The sequence below is a fragment of the Stigmatopora argus genome, chromosome 21 (genome assembly GCF_051989625.1).
Source record: "Stigmatopora argus isolate UIUO_Sarg chromosome 21, RoL_Sarg_1.0, whole genome shotgun sequence".
Lineage (NCBI taxonomy): Eukaryota > Metazoa > Chordata > Actinopteri > Syngnathiformes > Syngnathidae > Stigmatopora > Stigmatopora argus.
In genome coordinates, this window is record NC_135407.1 from 3,160,335 (window position 1) to 3,180,262 (window position 19,928).

General features: G+C 43.0%; 3 protein-coding genes and 1 non-coding gene across 7 annotated transcripts; 1 reads left to right on the plus strand and 3 right to left on the minus strand.

The window, feature by feature from the left end:
• Nucleotides 1-610: 610 nt before the first annotated feature.
• On the minus strand, nt 611-14,729 carry LOC144066885 (synaptonemal complex central element protein 1). 2 transcript variants are annotated; one of them, XR_013297766.1, is made up of 10 exons: nt 14,451-14,729; nt 13,779-13,841; nt 12,464-12,538; nt 12,292-12,339; nt 12,154-12,208; nt 11,888-11,977; nt 11,605-11,668; nt 11,489-11,531; nt 11,311-11,399; nt 611-895 (listed from the first exon to the last, which is right to left on the minus strand). XR_013297766.1 is itself a non-coding variant. In XM_077590290.1 (9 exons), the coding sequence occupies exons 1-8, from the start codon at nt 14,455-14,457 to the stop codon at nt 11,508-11,510; spliced, it is 426 nt and encodes a 141-aa protein (XP_077446416.1). In that variant the 5' UTR covers nt 14,458-14,728; the 3' UTR covers nt 10,944-11,399; nt 11,489-11,507. The 2 variants fall into 2 exon arrangements, 1 of the variants encoding a protein (XP_077446416.1); XM_077590290.1 differs by lacking the exon at nt 611-895 and having other exon boundaries at nt 10,944-11,399; nt 14,451-14,728.
• Nucleotides 656-10,972, plus strand: fam83hb (family with sequence similarity 83 member Hb). 3 transcript variants are annotated; one of them, XM_077590287.1, is made up of 8 exons: nt 656-1,064; nt 4,772-4,950; nt 5,035-5,367; nt 5,756-5,920; nt 6,001-6,125; nt 6,206-6,748; nt 6,820-8,920; nt 9,920-10,972. In XM_077590287.1, the coding sequence occupies exons 2-8, from the start codon at nt 4,828-4,830 to the stop codon at nt 9,938-9,940; spliced, it is 3,411 nt and encodes a 1,136-aa protein (XP_077446413.1). In that variant the 5' UTR covers nt 656-1,064; nt 4,772-4,827; the 3' UTR covers nt 9,941-10,972. The 3 variants fall into 3 exon arrangements, with proteins under 3 accessions (XP_077446413.1, XP_077446412.1, XP_077446411.1); XM_077590286.1 differs by having other exon boundaries at nt 656-1,060; XM_077590285.1 differs by having other exon boundaries at nt 656-1,017.
• LOC144067580 (U8 small nucleolar RNA) lies at nt 12,881-13,007 on the minus strand. Its single transcript, XR_013297989.1, has one exon. It is a non-coding gene; the product is annotated as a U8 small nucleolar RNA (small nucleolar RNA).
• A 138-nt stretch (nt 14,730-14,867) lies between the features above and the next one.
• Nucleotides 14,868-19,569, minus strand: grinaa (glutamate receptor, ionotropic, N-methyl D-aspartate-associated protein 1a (glutamate binding)). Its single transcript, XM_077590289.1, has 7 exons — nt 19,394-19,569; nt 17,421-17,742; nt 17,132-17,247; nt 16,850-17,050; nt 16,639-16,767; nt 16,335-16,478; nt 14,868-16,251 (listed from the first exon to the last, which is right to left on the minus strand). Exons 2-7 carry the CDS (start codon nt 17,713-17,715, stop codon nt 16,102-16,104), a joined length of 1,035 nt encoding a protein of 344 aa, XP_077446415.1. The 5' UTR covers nt 17,716-17,742; nt 19,394-19,569; the 3' UTR covers nt 14,868-16,101.
• Nucleotides 19,570-19,928: the final 359 nt, after the last annotated feature.

Genomic DNA, 19,928 nt, shown 5'->3' on the forward strand with positions numbered 1-19,928 from the left:
ACAACAAATTTAAAGTGATTAGGAAAGCAATCATTTGAATTCTTTTTTTTAAACTAGGGCATTAAGACATAATTGTTGGGAGTACATGAGAGAATCATATATTAATCTGTCAAATTTTGATGTTAATCAAGGAATTTGAATGGTTAATTTATCCATTCATTCACTCGCTTATCCTCACACAGGTGGCAGGGGGTGCTGGAGCCCATCACAACTAATTACAAGAAGTAGGCGGGGTACACCCTGAATAGGTAATACAGTATATACTTTATAGTAGACTTGGCGGTTTTTCGATTATCACGCGCGTGTTTGGTCTACATTACCCACGGAATTCGAGGGATTACTGTATATATTTTTTTTCCAGTAATCGAGTTCAGGACCAACAATTTGTACTTTTGGGGACTAATATTTTACTTACAAGCTTTTTAGTTGTGGCATTTCAACTCAAACGCTCAACATAAATGACACAAATTAGAATACTAATCATAGCACAAGAGGATAAACACTCATAAATTGAAGTTTTCAGCAAGTTTTATAATCAATAGCAAGCGGCCATTTTTGAATGTGTGTGGGTGGGAGCGGGGAACAAACTGCAGTACTCACATGGCCACCAGGGGCGAAGCTACCAGAGGGAGCCTCCGAAAGTCATCCCCCGGGGAAACGACATCTCTGGGCGGAGTCTTTTGGGCCGGAGAGCGGAGAAGAGAGGAAAATCGAAGAGAAGCCTGCGAGAAGTCTGCGAGGAGTCCCTCCCGGTCGCTCCTTCCTCATTCGCTGCAGTGGCGGCGGCCCCGAGGGCGCCCTCAGACGGACACGAGCGCAGCACTCGAGCCCACTCGAGCCCACCCGCGCACCCGCGCCTGGAGCCTGGAGCCTGGCCTGGGTTCGCTTCGCCTGCCTGCAGAGAAGGATTTGGAGGAGGAGTTTTTGTTTGTTTGTTTTGTTTTTCATTCTTTCTCTAACATTTTCCCCATTGTAAATGCGGAAATAAAGAAGAAGCGCCCGTTTCCCACTTTGGAGGTAAATGGAAGGCGAGACCAAGTTGGACAAAAGATCCAAGTCGGTCGGTACAGTCACTCTATTCAATTTACTTCCTGACTTGACTTCACATTCACTTCTCTTCTCTACTAATGCCCCCAAAAGGCACATTCTTTTCTGAGTTCTGTATTTTTCTATGTGTTTGGTTAGTATGTTATTGTGAATGGAGTTAGTCAGAACAAAAAAAAAAGAGGAAAAAAGCTTTAATATGCGCAACTGTCAAACTGAAGGCCCCGGGCCGGATCTGGCCCAAAGATCAGTTTGTGTGGTCCCCCAAAGTGCAGACTTTGTGTTTTTTTCCCTTTAAATAAATAATTTTATCTTCCATGGCCAATCGAGAAAGACAGATATGTCAGACAATTACAGATTAATTCTTTAAAATAACATTTTAAAAAGAACATTTGACAATTTTCTATTTGGTTGTTTTTGGAAGGAAAAATACAAATAAAATTGAATAGATACAAAAGAATAATCCCTTTTTTTATAAAAATACATTTGAAAAAATATAATTTCCCCTTTATAATGTATTGAAAAAATAAAACAAGGATTTACAATAACTCAATTTAAAACAAATAGAATTGTTTAGTATATATACTGATTAATTAGTGTTATTATTTCATTTTTTTTCTTAATTCTTTTTTAAAGAAAGGCTCAAAAAGTGAATTTGCAGTGAAAAATGTCAATGACTTTAAGTACTTCATCACAGCAGCCCAAAGTGGCCCCCAAGTTTGACACCCCTACTCGACAATGGAAATGGAAATAGACAGGATAGTTTTAAAAGGTGTGCCCCATTTAAGTCGAGCCGTCCCCGCCTGTGGACTTTGAAACCGCTCCTTTCTCTTTATTGCACGTATCGTATTTGCTCGGCAGTTATAAAAAAAAAAGTTAATTCAAATCGGGTAGCCCGTGTTTTCTCCGTGAGTCACTCACTTGGAAAACACTGGGCCAGTGTGTGTAATTACAAGGGGGGAACGTGGGTAATGTGCGCCAAATTTTTCTTTTTATAGATGTGGTCTTTGTTTGGGTAGCAAGGGGTTTCATTCCGTATATGCGTGCATTCTAGTCCTGAGAAGCTGGTGGCTTTTATGAAAAATTTCCCAGTGATGAATGGAAACCACAAGGACGACATTCCAGCTTTGAATGAAACCATTTTTAGGAAAAACGCCATCAAAGAACTCAACCCAATATTTTAGCACTAATGGAAAAGTGGTACGATAATGGGAAGGCGGAATTTTACAAAAGATCTAGATGAAGTCAAAGATTGCCGATGATGTAACAAAAATGTAACATGACAGAAAGTTTTGCTATTTAAAGTCTTGACTAAGACAATAAAATGAGATCAAGATTGTAACCATGTACTTAGTTGCTGTTCCCATTTATGTGGAAGGGCATGAAAGTATGATAATTGGCCCATTTGATTCATAAGCAGAATTTTGGCAGGCGGCAGCAAACAAAAGAAAAATCAAGCGAGCGCAAAGAGTTCGTTCGTCTGTCCGTCTGTCGTCGAGTAATGCAGCCGGAAACAAACTAAACTGCGGACTTGCCGAACTAGACGTCCGGCCGAGCTTTTTGTGTCATTCGACAACTCCGCCGGTGTGTGACCAACGACGTCGCCTTGTTTGCACTCGCCTGTCTGTCCCAGCGCGTTAGCGCCGGCCAGCCGGCGTAAACTGGCTCGTCCCTCCCAACCTGTTCTCAGGTATTCCTCCCCGCGATGAATTATCTCGCTAAATGAACGCCAGGTATGCCCGATTGGCACGGGTGGGCGAGGCGGATTGCGATCGAGGGAATATGTCAGTCGGGCTGCAGCGGATGGAAATTTGCTCGTTTTGAAGGAGCCACTGCATCAAAGAGAGGAATTCCGTCAATAAGCTCGTCTCAACATTGCGTTTAGAAGCGTCGAACGCCTGAAAACGATGTTTCGGAGGTTAAAAATGCTAACAAACTAGCGTTGTTTCCATTCAAATTGAGCAATGGTCAAAATGTGAAGTGCTTGTTATTTCCACCAACGAGTCAACCTGATGAAATACAATTTAAATACAATATATCGCTGATTGTAGTTTTAGTAAATACATTGATAAAACAATCATTATATCACATTACATTATTGTATATGAGAACATTATAATTATTGCCCAATGGTTGTCTGTCCTTGTGGTCTTTATGAGGTTAGGGTATTTTTTAATGACCAAAAATAAGAGTTAACCTGGATGAACTTATGCCAACAATAGTATGATTTAAAAGAATGTGGCTTGTACTTGTATTGACTTTTCTGTAACTCATTCAGTGTCGTCGACTGATGCTGATAGACATTGGCAAAGAAGGCTAGGAATGACTCGTGTACGACAGGGAAGAGCGAGAGCGCAATAACACGTTCTTACAAGTTCCGACCTTCAATTTAACCTTGACCCAAATTGACGTTTTAACAAGGATTTAGTCATTTAGTGATTTACGAACTACCGTATGATCAGTCGCCTTTAAAAATAGCATGCCACGGCTTTCGTGTCTTTGTCTGTCCCTTCATTTGATCCCAATCTCTGTGTGACTTTCAACAGTTTGATTTTGCTGTCAAAACAAAGCACGCCGCCCGTTTTTGTTTGAAAACGCCAGTTGGGCGGCTCGGCTTTAACGGAACCGCCCGTGGTGGCTTCTTCTTTCCGCGGAAGCTTCTCCATCGGGCTTACTTTGGAAAACCGTGGCCTGTACAGCGCATTATTATTTCTCAACACGTGTCAATTTCATCACTCCAACATGCCGATTCAGCAAGATAGAAAAAGCCCGAGGCAGCTGGATCTCGTCAAAAGACATCAGGGTTTGCGAAAAGATTCCATAAGAAGCAACACGTATGCCCGACATTGTTACTGGGCTGCTGTGGAACTTTCTAAAAGAGGGGCAGACCACAAAGACGCAGATCCAAATGTTAGGAATGAGAAGGGAAGTCAGGTCGGCCATTTTGTTAGCAGATGACTCATGGCCCAGAAGAAACAAAAAGAGCTACCTGGTGACTAACTGGGCTCTCCCTGCCTTCCTTTAGGTCGAGACAACATTGGTGAAAGGTTTCAAGCTCATTAAGTTGGAACAAAAAAAAACAGTGGCTTCCTAAATAAAGAGGACACGCTGACAATCAGCCTCCCGACATAGTTTGACCCACTGTACGTTTCCGTGGTGACGTGGCCACACAGCGGAAAAGCGCACGCTGCAACAAGTCGCTGAATAGGATTGCGTATTGTAGGACAAACGTGACTTTTGCAGCATCCCAAAGAATGGCAATTCGCAGAAACGGGAGATGGCTGCAGGTTGCTACTTGAATAACTGCAAGTTTCAACTACAAGCAACAAAATAAAACACAAGTATACAAATATTGAGAAAATACAAAGATATACGGCTAAATCTCAGACGCAAACGATACTGGTGCACAAATACACATGCAAGAATGTGTTAAAAAAGAGACTTGAAGTCAAGATTACTTTCACAATGATGTGGTGGGCTGGATTTGGCCCCTGTACTTTAGTTTTCACTAACAAGCTCCCATTTACGCAACGCATTCGTGATGCTAGCTCCTCCTCGCCTTGCCGTTTTAGCGGCTGTGACAAGTTGACTCTGTGATGATCTTAGCAAGAGAACCTGTGTATACACCTGCGCACACCTTTGCCACTGCTAATATATTCACTTTTGGCTCTGTACTTAGCAGACCCAACAATGACTTGACCTGTCTTTCTCCTGCTTTTTGTTGTAGAATTTCTCATTCGTCACCAAGGAGCTTGACATTGACTCCCACTCCCAAGTCCAAACATGACACACCGCTCTCAAAGTTCATCTATTGGAGAAAACCCTTTGGACCCAAACTACTTGCCACCGCACTACAGGGAGGACTACCGACTTGCCATTGATGCACTGATAGAAAATGATTTACCGGTAAAAAGGGGGGATCTTTGAAGCAAGCATTTTTTTTGTTTAAATGTGAACTATGCGTTGATTTCACGGTTCTTCTCCCAACAGGGCTATTATGAGTTCCTCCAGGGCGCGGACGTGGTTAGCTTTCTGGCGCCATCGGAAATCGAGCACATTAAATCCACCATCCAGGAGCCCACCCACGCCCACAGCGTCCCCGATCTCAGGTACCCTGAGGCGGGGCACGACGTGGAGGGTTCCTCCGACACCTACTGGCCCATGCAGTCGGATCAAGTGGCCCCGGGCCTGGACTTGGGATGGCCGCTGATCCAGAACAGCTTCGTCGGCCCCACGGAGGTCACCACTCTGGTCAACCCGTCGGAACCCAACATGCCGAGCATCAAGGAGCAGGCCAGGAGACTCATCAAGAATGCGCGCCAGGTTAACAAAAACAAACAACACAAAAACGTGCAGATCCAGTTTTCTTTGGCTAAATTCCCCTGAAGCAGACAAGTAGCTCAAAGCATTCAACGTAATCCAGCAATCAGTACGTGCGTGGAAACATACAGTAGTTTGTAAATCAATACGTCGTAACCTATCTTTATCACCCATATTGAACTGTGAAATCATTGCTGACTCATGTGCATGTTTGGGTGATGCTAATCTTTCGGCTAGGATAATTGCACTGATTATCATTTGCCGCCGCGCCCTTTCCGTCCGTCGTCGTCTGGCGGCGGACTCTTAGCGTGTTGTGAGATTTTTTTCTTCCCAACAAGTCGGGAGCTTAAATTTGTCAAACTAGTATTAACATTTTGAATACGATCCGTAGGTGATCGCGGTGGTGATGGACACGTTCACCGACGTGGACATTTTCGCCGACCTCTTGGACGCGACGGGGCGTCACATTCCCGTTTATATTCTTCTGGATGAGCAAGAAGCGCACAGCTTTGTGTCGATGGTGAATAACTGCAAGGTCAACCTGGACTTAATTCAGGTCATTCTTTTATTACGTGTCAAACATTTGAGTAAGCCGCCTCCAAAAACATGAAACCTGACTTGTTTTGAACGTTACAGATGATGCGTGTCAGGACCGTGGCGGGACTAACGTACCAATCCCGAACAGGAAAATCCTTCAAGGGCCAAATGAAAGATCGATTCCTATTGGCCGACTGCAGGGCCGTTCTCAGTGGCAGTTACAGGTGAGTTTGGATAGATTCCTCTCAGATTCCTCTCTTGACTTTACATTCAAAGACAACTCTGCTCGGTCGTTTCTCCGCAGTTTCATGTGGTCTTACGAGAAGATCCACCGCTGCATGGCCCATCTTTTCCTGGGAGAGCTGGTGGCCACCTTCGACGAGGAGTTCCGCATCCTCTACGCGCAATCGGAGCCTCTGGTGCTCGACCCGTCGGATGGGGCGCTCGCGCTCCCGGATGCGGGCGGTTACTTGAGCAGACAGTTGGGTCTGAAGCGGACCCAGTCCCTGAGGAACCCCTTGGGCTTCCGGAGAACGCCGGAGATCCCCTCCGGCTTCCCGTACGGAGACCAGGACCGCAACCCGGCCCTTTCTTTCCGAAGAAACGACCCCTTTCGTCACACCATGGAGCCCGGGGCGGGGATTATGATGGGGAAGTATTCCCAGCAGCAGTTTCGAATGCAGCAGTCTTACTTGGAGCAGGGTCGCTCCATCGTGTCTAGACAGATGGACATGAGCAGCTTCAAGAGGCACAGTTACGCCGAAGGAACTCAGGACAACTACATGTCTTCCAGGCACTTCATGAAGCACAGAGTCATGAACAACCTCGACGAGACCGACTTCCACAGGTATAGTACTGCGATTTCAACTTAGGTCCGCCCACAAACTCTCATTAAACTCGCATGCATTCCATTGACAGGCACCATCACTACAGCGAAGGGCCGGGACCAGATTCCGGCCACGGGCACTACGACAGGAACCGTCCTCCCCATTTAGCAGTGGACCAGTTTTCCGACACCAGTTCGTTCCGCTCCGATTTAGAGCTCCACCAGGGAAACTACGGAAGAGGCTATGCGCATCTTTCTTGCGAAGATCTGACCATGCCCGACGGTATTCACGGGCCCCCCGTGGCCGGAAGATACGAGGGAAGCGGCGCTCATAAGAGGCCGACCATCGGTCAGGCGTACGCTTGCCAGAGCTCCCCCACGCAGCCTCACCCGGTGGACAAGAAGTCCCTACGCAAGCATCCGGATCAAGAACACGACCAGGACGCCAGCGTCCGCCACGGATTGCGGAACTGGAGGATCCACTCGTACCTGAGCACGTACGAGGAAGGCGGAGAAGAAGGTCTGAATCAACCCCTGGGTCCCGACGCATTTGAAGACCCTCAGGAAAGCGGGGACGGTTCCAGAGTGGATTTCCAAAAGCCACGTTTTGGAAAACCGGTGAGAGACGGCAAGGATTCCTCCGGCAGGGATTTACCCGACAAAAGCGAGGAGACGGAAAGAGAGGATAAGTGGGGTTATGCAAAAGAGGACAAAGAGGCCAAAGAGCCTTCGGATCGCTTCATTTCCAAACACGACTCTTTCCGATCGCGCATCAACCCGCTACTTCAAAGAAGCTCCCGCCTGCGCTCGTCTCTAATTTTCGCATCTTCCAAAGCGGAAATGCACAGCGGCGCCGCCGGTGACCAAAAAACAGAGGCGGACGATGACCGCAAGCCTTCCATCGTAGCCCAGATCCTGGAGAAGAGGAGGTCTTTGTCGAGAGATCCTTTCGAGTGGAAAAAGACGGCCGAGGAACTGAGCAAGGACAAAGACAATGGCGAGGACGCCAAGGAGCCAGAAACTCCACTGATGGACATAAGAGAAGGGAAAGCGGAACCCCCTAAATCTCAAGCGCAGGTGGAGTCCAATTCAAAAGACAGCAAGTCCAGCACTGCCACATCGACAACTCTGAACATCAACGACCCCGCCAGTCGACTGCAGTATTTCCAGGACTTGGCCGCTAAGCGAAAAGCATCCAAGGCAGCGACCGAGGCGTCGCTGAAAGTCCAAGAATCGGCGGAGAAGACACCGGACCATTCCCAGCCCGATTCCCACCCCGACGCTTTAGCCGATCCGACGGGGAAAGCGGGTGCGGCGGCGAAGCCGTCCGAACTCAATCGGCGGACTTCGTTTCCATCCTCCAAACCGTCTCTCCTCTCCCCCAAGCCTTTTGTGAGCGTCACAAAACCCCCGGAAGCCCTCAGGGAGGAGAACTCCCCAGAAGGTCAAAAGAAAGACATCTTCAAGTCTCTCAAACCGCTCCCGTCCCCCAAGATCTTCAAACGAGACCTCCTCAAGCTGAAAGGCCCCAACCCTCGTCGCGTCTCCTGCGGCGAGGAGCTCCTGAGCGACGCCACGGACTCCGAGAAGAGCGAGCTGAAGAAGAGCCGTTCTTACAGTTCCTCCGTTTTGCCGCACGAGGAGTCCAAAGACAAAGTCACGGGATCCGGCACGTCCGTCAACGCCTCGGGCGACGGCAAGACGCTGGACTTCCTGAAGAGGCAGACTCAGAGGTTGAAGGTACTCCTGGTCCCCAAGGATAAAGAAAAGAAGTCCTCGGGAGAAGACCGGGGCGGCATGAGCACCGTGAAGGAGTTGGTGGAAGATTATAACAAAAAACAAGGCAAGGAGCAGTCATCGGGATCGGCCGCCGGCGAGCAGACCGCCGCCGCCGCCTCCGCCAATCACAGGACGGCGCACGGCACGTCGGGCTCGACGCGCTATCAAGCGTCGGGCAACTCGGTGCTGTTCAGCAGCAACCTCCGCGACGACACCAAGGTCATCCTGGAGCAGATCTCGGCCAACAGTCAGAAAAAGCGAGAGGAGGCCGACGGGGAGCGCGAGGCCAAGGAGGACTTGGCTGCCAAGAAGAACCGCCTGCCGCGACCCCAAGGAGTGGTCCAGGAGAGAGAAGGACTCCTGAAGAGGATAGAGAGCCTCAGGAAAGAGAAGAAGGTCTACAGCCGTTTTGAGGTAGTTTACCGCTACAACGATGACACTTGCGCCATTGAGGGCCAGGAGATAGACCCTCCTCACAAAAAAAGGATGCTGAACTTCGGGGGAATTTCCAGCACAATAGCCTTTAAAAGTGAGCCCAATTTGACCTCGTTCAAATAGACTTTAGAAAAGTACTGAAACGTTGAAATGCCAGTTTATAAAAAGCTCAAATGAAGTTCCCGTGGAAAGACTATTGTGTATTTTGGCTTGATTTAATAAACAAGTACTCATCCCTACTTTTTCGACCTGCTAGCAGTTTTAGCAATAAGCTTATGATTTGATTCAAGTAGTTAGTAAAACAGAATTACCCATACGATAGCCAAAACTAAAATGTCGTCTGTGGGCTTTAATTTATTAAATTATTGTCAGTACAACTTCATTTGGTACTCGGATGTTTCGTCGACCGGACGTTTGGTCGACCGGACGTTTGGTAGAACGGACGTTTGGTCGCCGGGTTGTTACTGTTGAAACCAGCTCTCAAAATTATAATCATGAGAGAGAGAGAGAGAAAGAGTGAGTTTAATATATAAATATCTAATATCAAAATATCAACAGTAAACTCTCTGTCATAATTTGACAGCGAGCGAACCCGGTGACCAAACGTCCTTTCTACCAAACGTCCGTTCGACCAAACGTCCGTTCGACCGAACGTCCGTTCGACCAAACGTCCGTTCTACCAAACGTCCGGTCGACGAAACGTCCGGGGACCAAACGTCCGGGGACCAAATGTCTTTCGACGAAACTTCCGGTCAAGCCTTCATTTGACTTCATCACAAAGTCGGACCTGTTTTTGTATTCATGACCTTAAGTAAAGGGGTACTATAATTATGCTAATGCTACTGAATTAACATGGAAATTCGGATTGCATTTTTTTTTCTCCGCTTAAACTACCAATAACAATTAAAATTGAATTTCTAAAATTTTCTAAAATGTGATACACCAAGTATGTTACCTAACCTTTTGTTCTTTTAACAGATGGGGAATACCCTTGGATAACAGAAAAAGACCACGAGAAACATGCCAATGACACTAAATAAAAGTTTGCTCCAACATAGCGACCTCCCTTGCTGGATTTTCTCTCTCTATTTTTTTTTAAATCCCAAAAGAAAGCTTGAAACGACATCATGGAAAAAAAAATGCAACCAAAATACACAATCAACGGGAGTGCAACGGCGCCCGTTTGCCAAACACTGGGACTACTTTTACCGTAAAAGGCGACTGGAAGTGGAAAGAAGGAAGGAAAGAAATATAGTGGGAAAGGAGTTTTGACTGAAAGTGAAAGTTAGAAGAACACGTTGAAATAATGACCCAAAAAAAGTTATGCCTGCCATTCAGTAACAAAATTAATTACTTTCTTTGACTTTTATGTGGTTTTTACACTGGGAATATGTGGCTTTTGTGTGCCAAGTCAATATAAAACAGGAATATTAGGAGGAAGACATCATTAAAAACCTTGCTGTTTTGTCTATTTGAACCATTGACGGTAGAAATGAACTGGGAGGGCCTGGACATTTTATTGTACATTTGGTTTCTAAATGTTTTTCTAGCTTTTCCTATTTCAAATAAGGTCATTTTGACGTAAGAAGGGGATTTATTTTTTGGTCTAACTTGGAGTCTGTAGTCAACTTGCAGGATTTTTTTGTGTTTTGAACTTGTTATTTAATGTACATAAACATGTTTACAGCTTCAACAGTAAACTGGAAAAATGCCATGTTCAACATTTTGCTGACATGAAATTTTGAATGTCACCCTTGACGACAAATCAGTCGTAAACCAAAGATTTCGCCTCGTCTTTTATTTTTCTTTATTGCAGTTTTGTACGCGGGATTGTACATATTGGAAAGAATTAATTGGCTGGCTGTTTTAATTAACAAGTACTCGTCACACTGTAGTTAGTATAAAAGTGCCTGGTGTTCATATTTGTGTTTTTTTTTTTAAATAAAATTTGAATACATGTTCAATTAGTATTTTTAACAATGTTCTTGAAGTATGCTGAAAATATTCTTATTAAAGCTCTTTCAGGGACAATGGATGTGGATTCAAAAAATTACATAATAGATTTTGAATTGCAATTAATTGGTTTTATTTAAATGTGTTTATTTACTTTACAATAACACTACAGTCGGTTGTCAAATACGGTCCGAAAAATATTGCCACATTTGGCCCCTAGAAGGCAAGTTTGATACCCTGTCCCATATTAACGTAATAAAAAAAAAAAATGCAAGGATATTGTCACACATTCACAAATACAAGAGTTGCAACTTGACGGAACATGAACACTACTATATTAAAACATTTCACATGTTAAATATAGTGTTGAAACGTGTTATTCGAACACAAAACAGAGGAAAATGTATTTTTTTTACCTCATTTTTTCCTTCCAATGTATGAAATGAAAAATGTGAGCTTATAGTCCTTGCGGTGTATGCCAACAGTTGAGCTAATGTCTCACATTCTGCAAAAAAAAGCGACGGAATAAGAGTTAATGGCACGGAAAGAAAAAAATACGTGCGTGTATGGGAACGAAAAATGATGTTATTTTACCTTGGCTCAATGCTCTGCTTTAGTTTTGCTCCTCGGAATCTTTCTGGAAATGAAATAATAAGAGAATACAGTTGCCAACTACATATAATATTGTGGAAAAAAATGTGTCAACTTACAATAGTAGAATACAGTAGCTTGTGCTGCCCAATCAGTTGAACCAGCTGATTCTCAAACTTCATCCTGTAGTTTATAAAGTTTAAAAATGTATACATTAGGAACAAGAAAATAAATCTCAGATTTGTACTCATATACTCCAAACATGAGAATTTCAGAGACCAAGGCCAATTCATGAAAAAACAAATCAGCTGATTGTCTATTTTTAAACGTTTCAATGAATTTGAACACTTCTACTAGTCATAAACAAATTAGAATGAATAAAAAAAGAATGATTGGGCACACCGTAGTTTGCGACTCTTGAGCTTAAACTCCTGGATTTCGCACCGGTACTGTTCCAGAAGTTCTTTGGTGTTTCTGTTCTGCTCGGCAAGTCTAAATTGGACAGGAGGTCATTTTAATAAAACATTGTCTTGTTTTGAACAATATACTGCTGAATTATTGCCACCTATTGTGAAGGTAACAAATGTTCATGTTCAAAATGGAAAATGGAACAACTTAATGAGGACTTTGAGGCATGTGGTTCCTCCGGTTTGGGTTAAACATTTTACCTGAGGCACTCGCGCTCGGATTCCTCGGAACGGAATTCCAATTTCTGCATCAATCCTTGAGGGAAGAAGACAAATTGTTGAATTGGCACAATCATTGAAATACTTTCAGAACTGAAAATGACTACAATTTTACGGTACTTTTGTTCTCTTGATGCACCACCTCCAGTTCGTAGGCCTCAGTTTCCACTGAAACAACAAAAGTGACTTTTTACGTACTGTACAAGATTCTTCCCAATGAACATAGTTGAACTGTGGATTTGCACATGCCGAAATGATACAGATACACTGAAAAAGTAGGGATTACTCTTACATGCAGCAAGCTCCTTCTGTAGACATTCAGAGAGTAATTTCTTCTCCATAATTTCCCCTTCCAGGTTATCTTTAACTTTTGAGAACACAAAAACATTTTGCGTTTGAACATAAGAACCCATTGCAACCACAAATGATATAGTATAACGTATATAAGACTAAATGTTCATGGGAATAGTCACGGTGTAGAAAATGGCAGCCATCTGGCATCAGAATTTTTTAACAGAATCAACAACATAGGTTTGCAACAAACTATGAAGTAGCTAAATGGATAAGACACAGTCACTCATTCACTTTACTGTAGCCATTTAGCGTCATTTTTTGACGATGTACAGAGAGTTAAGAAGTCCGGCATATACATTGAGAATTTGCTGACTTTAAGGACTAGCTTAAAATTAAATGCTGTTTTAACAATTATCTCAGAATGGCTCCAAAGGGGTGTCAATCCCTTTAGAGGGAGATACTAATCATATCTCATTTCTCTCCATTCATCATGCTCTGATACTCCTGGTGGAGTAACAGGTAAGGATTATCCTTACTGAAGATGCTGAATGTTAGTTAAAGTTTCGACATTGAATTCTAGTAACAGCCACGTAACTTACGGTTTAACGGTTACACTCATTAGTTAGCTAACCTAACTTTCTCCTTTCCTGAAAATCACGTGCTCAAAGTGAGAGAAGTGAAATAAACAAAGGGAAAATATAAAACGTGCTATTTTATGATTTAAACGAAAACACTATGCAAATATGGCCATGATGTCATGACAAGCAAGCTTTCCTATTGGAGTACTCGAATATAACGCAGCAAAACAATAAACAGGGAATGTTTTCAAACTATGTTTTATTTTATTATTGTTTTAACTTAATAAATAATAATAGCTGGTAATGTAAGCATTATGTATACGTCGTTTCGAAAAATAAAGACGCAACGATAGAACATGTAAACCGGAAACGGAAATGAGCGACCAGAAAACACTCCTGCCATCATAGAAACAACGAACCAGAAAAAATAAAACCATTACACCCAATAAACACAATTATGTACTACTGTTACTTCATTTTTTATATATTATTTTTTCTAGTTCATTCATTTCTAGTTCCGCAATGCCTTTTTAAATTTTCTCACTCACAGAAATTCGCTCTAAATAAAAATGAGCCAACAGGTTAACGTTGTTGTAATTGCATCCACAAGGTGTCACTGCTGAGTCTAAACTTTACGTTCACAATGCAAAAATACATGACAATTTTGATGAACATTTAATTGTATGATTAAATAACAATTTATTTAATACAACATGTGAACAAACGTGCGGTTACCTTGTTGCAGCCTGATGAGTTTGCTTCTCAACTGCTCAATTTTGGGTTCATGTATGCCTTCACCTAGTGGATAATCACAGATAACAATTTTCGTTTTTTTTCTCATCATAAAATCAATCAAATTTGACTTTAAACGGAATTTAGACAAGTTCGCCTGGTTTAATACCATTGATGTCTTCCATGTTGAATCCCGTTACAATATAATACGATACAGGACGATGACAATAATAATAAAAACGTAATCATCCATAATAACTTCAAAAAACTATTTATTGACCGATGATATAAAGAAACGTATTTCATGATAATACGTATGTTTTATTCAACTGGAGATATTAGCCGGTTATGAGACAGCGAACACGTTAACGCAGTGCTACAGAGCGACAAGCTAACTTTTGCAAGTTAGCCTAGACAGCAATAAAAACCGAATTTCGCTCTTATACGTGTGAAATTAGACTTAAATCGGCCAGTAAGTCATTTAAAACACACGCATTTCACGCAATTTGTATGCGAATGGAACTCACGTTTCTTTAATCAACAAATTACGGTCAATGCTAGCATCGTATCATATTACTATCAATATCATTAGCATAACGTTTGTCATCAAAATATTAGCAACTGACGACGAATTTTAAAATGTTCCCAAAGTTAATCATATATAGATCCACCTACCTTCCATACCGCCTGTTTTATTTTAGAACCAAGAAATGAAGTCTGCTGAAAATGTTGGAAATGTGTCTTTAAATGAATTCGTTTGTTGGCGTTTTGAAGATTAGGCGACAATATGTCCTGAAAACGACACGAAAACCAAGACAGAAGGCTTTGTAGTCCGAAATTAAGAGCTAAATTTTACAGTACATTTTTACAAAAGTTTGTAATACAGGTTAAAGCTTGTAGTAATTAAACACGGTATTGCAGGTGCCAGCCTGGCCAATCAGTTATCACCTGTTTACTCCCAAGTCGCTGCAGGTCACGTGACCACTCTAACATGCACATTACCGTCAATATAGGCATTAATACGGATTTGTCTTTGTATTGTGACTGTATTCTACCACACTTTGTTTAAGACAGGGGGACAAAACTCACATATTACACGTTTCACATGGTATGTTTAATGTAAAGCCGTGAGGAATGCGTTTCCACTTGAATTGAATGAAAACGAGAAGCTGGCCTATACACGTCAAAGTACTCCTATGTACACTTACACATCAAGTTCAATACAAACATCTTTGCCAAACAACAAACCCGCCGAGATACTCCCAAAAACTTCACCCAGTGCCGACAAAGCACATGCAACAGGCCATGCTTGGGGATGAGGAATCAAATTCAAGATGACTAAATACAGCAGTGGTACCTTCTTTGTATCCAGTGTTGATATATTCCAGTTCTGAGTTCAGAACTCAACTGTAGACTAATTTTAGCTCAATAAATAAATAAATTACCATGCATTTGTCCTCAAATCCAGCATTCAGCTATTGCGTCTGCATTAGTGGTAATGACCCAAAAACTTCAAATGTGGAGCGGCAATATCTGATGGACACATGAAATACAGCACTTAAAAAAAAACATTTCATGCCAGTGACCAGACAGTAGGATAAAAAAGGGGTAGTACAGATGAGAGCTTGTTTTCCTACATTGTTCTCATACATAAGTCAAAGCAGGGGTGTCGCAAATCTGCCAAATTTGTTCATTCGCCCCACCACGGTCAATGGCTGTTAGTATTGATCGCGACATTTTCCTATATGCAACCTAATTTTAAGGGCTGAATTTTCTCAACAAAAAGGCCTGCATTATTAGCTATTGTTATAGTTTCCTTTAAGCAAAGTGGCCCAAAATGCACCTAAAATGGCCGCTTTTGAAGCAGTGACTAGCAAAAAAATAAACACACTAAATCCAAGTTTTGTCTAACAACTAGCGCCGTCAATGGGAATCTATGATTTAAATGATTGCTTGGTTCTAATTTGGGACACCCCTGCCCTTTTAAAGGAACACCTCCCCAAGTGGAATTGGCGTACGGCGGTCGATGGAATTATTTACAGCGGGGACTAACAAGATACATCTCAAGAAATTATGTATTTTTCTGCCATTGCCATGCAGTTTAGAGTAGGAAGAATACTTCCAGCCTTCCGTGCCCAACACCAATGTGATTAAAAATCACGTCGTCTTTCAGGTCATCCGCCGGACGCCATTTTGTGTTAGTAGAAGCACGGGAAGGAGTGTTAAAAGCGAGACTGGCAAAATCAAAGTTTGTTAAATCAAACACAATGAAGGGAGAGGGGGTGGAAAGACAACAAAAGGAAGGCATCCCCCAAAAGGCCAACATTCATTCGCGGGAGCGTCCCACAATGGCCAGGATGTAGAGGAAAATATTGATGATGTCCGTGTAGAGGTTGAGGGCGGCGAAGACGTACTCCTCGGGACTCAGAGACAGCTTCTTGTTGCCCAGGAGAAGCTGAGTGTCCACGGCCAAGAACTGGGAAGAAAACCGAGAGAATCGAAGGGGCTCCGTTGGGTGAGTTTTTTTAAAACAATTTGGTTTATGGAGCGAAAACTCACGCAAGTGAACAGCAGGGCACCCAGCGAGGCGTAGACGATGTGCAAGATCTTGTGGCGGATGAACATGCAGAGGATTCCGAAGAGCAGGAGGACGATCAGGCACACGAAGAGCACGCCTTGGCAGGAAGTGAAGTCGTATTTGCTCTAGAGAAGAAAAAGAAACGGGCCATGAAATGAAAATTCAAGAAATCCAAATGAAAAAGAAAAGAAAAAAAAAGCTTAAAAGAAAATACTGATTATTTTAACATTTTTCAAAGTGCATAAAGACCACATGAAGTCTTTTTTGTCTTTTTTTGGTCTTGACCTGTAGCGAGAAGAGGACCACGGTGAAGCAAACTACGGCAGTGATGCCCACGGCCATGATGACAGTGTCGGTGTCGTAGAAGCTGGCGATCATTCCCACCATGTAGGAGAGGCTCAAGGTCAGAATGGCCTAGTAGATGGAAGGAGGAAAAAAAAACGGTCCTTTAATTAAAGACTCAACATCTATTTTTGTCACCAATATTTTTCTTTACCAGCGCCACCAAGTTCCAAGGGTGCTTGCGTCGGAATTCCCCGCAACAGCTGAGCACGATGAGAGAGACGAGGAAGACCACGTAGGAGATGTAGTAGGTCCACGGGTTGCGCCGCACAAACACTTTGGCTTCGTCCACGAAGGTGAACACGGCCACGAAGGAGAAGGTGACCAGCAGCTGCACGGTGAGGACCAAGAACACCTCGAGGAGAACAACAACAACAACAAGCTCCTTCTTGAAATCTGTCTGCTATGCACCGGCTCCTTTTTTGTCTCGCTGTACTTTTCTGATGAAGGCCTGCCGGATGCTCTTGTCCTCAAAGCCCGAGTTGGTGAAGTCCTCGTTGTCGTAGTAAGTGGGAGGGATGTCGCCGTGGTAACCGGGGCTCTCGCCTGGTGCTGGGGAACCAAGACATCGGCGGAATTAGAATTGATCGTTTCACCGATGGGACAAATGAATCACAAAGGAATTTGACATCTTCATTGATTGAGATTAACAATTAATCAGTTAGATTTTTTTTTAATCACAAATGAATCATTTTCCACAGCTTAAAACATTTTTTTTGGCTCACCGGAGGGATCCACAGGAAAGCCCGGCTGCCCCGGTTGCTGGTAGGGAGCCTGGGGGTAAGGCCCCTGCGGGTAGGGCATCTGCGGGTAAGGCATCTGCGGGTACGGCCCTGGGGCGAAGCCCTGTTGCGGGAAGCCCGGCTGGCCGTAACCGGCGGCGGGCGGGTACGGCCCCCCAGGGGCTTGACTGTAGTTAGGCGGCGGCAGGCCGAAGCCCGGCTGCGGGGGTCCGTATATGTTATTGTGGAGCGGGTTGGACTCCCCGATTCCGGGGTAGCCACTCTTGTCCTTCGACATGTTGCGGTGGGGCCGCTCAGGAGCAACCTGTGCAACACAACGGCAAAGACAAACACGTCACCAAAATTTAACCTAAATTAGCTTCTTTAAAACAAGACTAAAGCACCCGCCCTAGAAGTTGTCAGAGTTTCCATTATCACATTAGCTGCATGGTAGTAAAAGCTAACTGGTCGAATGATATTACCTAGACAACATATCTGATGTTCGACCACTATGACTCAGAGGGAGTTGTTTTTTTTTTTTTTATTCAAGCGGGGAGTTTCCGCAGCTTTCCGGCCGACACGTCCATTTCTAATCCTCTTAGCGGAGATGCTTCGCTTATGTGGATCAAGTCCACCGTGACGGGTGGGGGAGGGGACTGCAATTGAGTTATTGGTCCAGCGCATTGTCCGTGTGCATGCCTGAGCAACACGTGTTAAAAGACGGCCGTGCTGAGGTCATTAAAACGGATTCCCATCAGAAACGCTTGGAGAAAAAAAACACATGTTAAAGTTCATTGTCACATGACTGCTTGTGAAATCACCATTATAAAATGGTTTTGATGGAATCAATTATAGGTCTGGTTAGCCACAGCTGAGAGCTTAAAAATTCAATTTCCACTGAATGTACTACAAGGAAAGGAATTTAGAGACGGACAAACCGCTATAGTACAAACTGTGTAATCAATGACATTTATGGTCAATTATTTGACCGAAACCTTTACTATAATTGCCTGCTTGGTTGTATTGTAAATGCTTTGAACTTTACCACAAGAGTTACAAAGTCATACTGTTTAATTTGTTTGTGTTGTTTAATAATTTGAAAAATATTGACATTTCACCCTTCCAATCACAAATTATGATTTTTTTAAGATACTGTCACAATGAAATTTCCCGAATACGGGATGAATAAAGTTATCCAATCCATCATGGGGGGGAAAAGTCAATTTTAAGGTGTTACGTGGGGCTGTAACCAGCATGTATATTTAGTTTTTATTAACATTTTGTAAACTTAATTTGATTATTAAAAAATACAACTGCTTAAAATGAATACATTACTAATAAAACATTTTTGTAAATGACCAAAAGTAGTCACTACCCCAACAAAGGGTAAACTCAACTTTTCTGTCTATGAAAGGGTTAAACATGGGGGTGGGGCGTGCATTTTCATTAAATTAACTAAAATTTCACGACTAAAAAATATTTTTAGGGAAAAAAGAATTCGATTGAAAAGTAAACTTAGATGTAAACAAAAAAGCAGCACCTTGGCTCTTTTCTGCGTCATCACGAGAACCGAAAGCAAAACATCCCAAAATGGTGCACCCGCAGCGGGCGTACCTGCGACACACGTCCAACCGTCACCGAACTAAAAGAAGCTAAATAATAAATCATATTATAATTAATATTTACGACCAATTGGTCACGGACGTCGACGAATACTTAACCGGACTAGTTAGCAAACGTCGTTAGCTAACAGTGACGACAACGACGTTCCCGTTATCTTTGCCCGCAAGGCAAAGACGTTTTCGAATATAATATCATTTAAAAGTCGTTTTTATGCAACACGTTCGACAGTGACGTCGTTCATTTTGATTTCGGCCTCGCAAAAAAAATAGACAAGGCGCAAGGCTAGTGGCTCAGCTAGCAGCTGTCAATAAATAACGGCTAGAAATTCGCCACTCGTGAATGATGCGACTTACTTATTTGTGTTTCGTTGATTCAATTCTTCTTGTCCCCTTCTAGAATGTTCGTCAGAGACACGTGTTGTTTTATTTGAGTAATTTGGGGTAATTTCGTCAGTGTCTCGACGTCGTAGGAGCGGTGCGACAGCGGAGCCTCAGCGTCAAGTGGGTCAGTCGATGACGTCATCGCACGGCGTCGTCATGTAACCTCGGCCAGTGTGGCGTCATCAAAATGTTACATATTTGAAACCAGTTTTTTGCTCACGAGGTTTATCTCAAACCAAAAAGATGCGTGCTTTTTAAATTAATATTTCCATTACATTTTATAATTGTTCGTCTTTTCTAATGAATTACTATTTTCTATGGTCAACAGAACAGGACAGGAATTTGAGGAACCCAAATGTTTTTTTCAATTTAAAAAAATTCAAACGACATTTCTTCATTTAAAAAATAACCTGAATTGTTATTTTTTTATTTATATTGTATTCTTTGTGGTAAAGCATTTTAGGTAGCAATAGTTCAATATTTGTCAATTATTTTTTCTTGTTTTGAT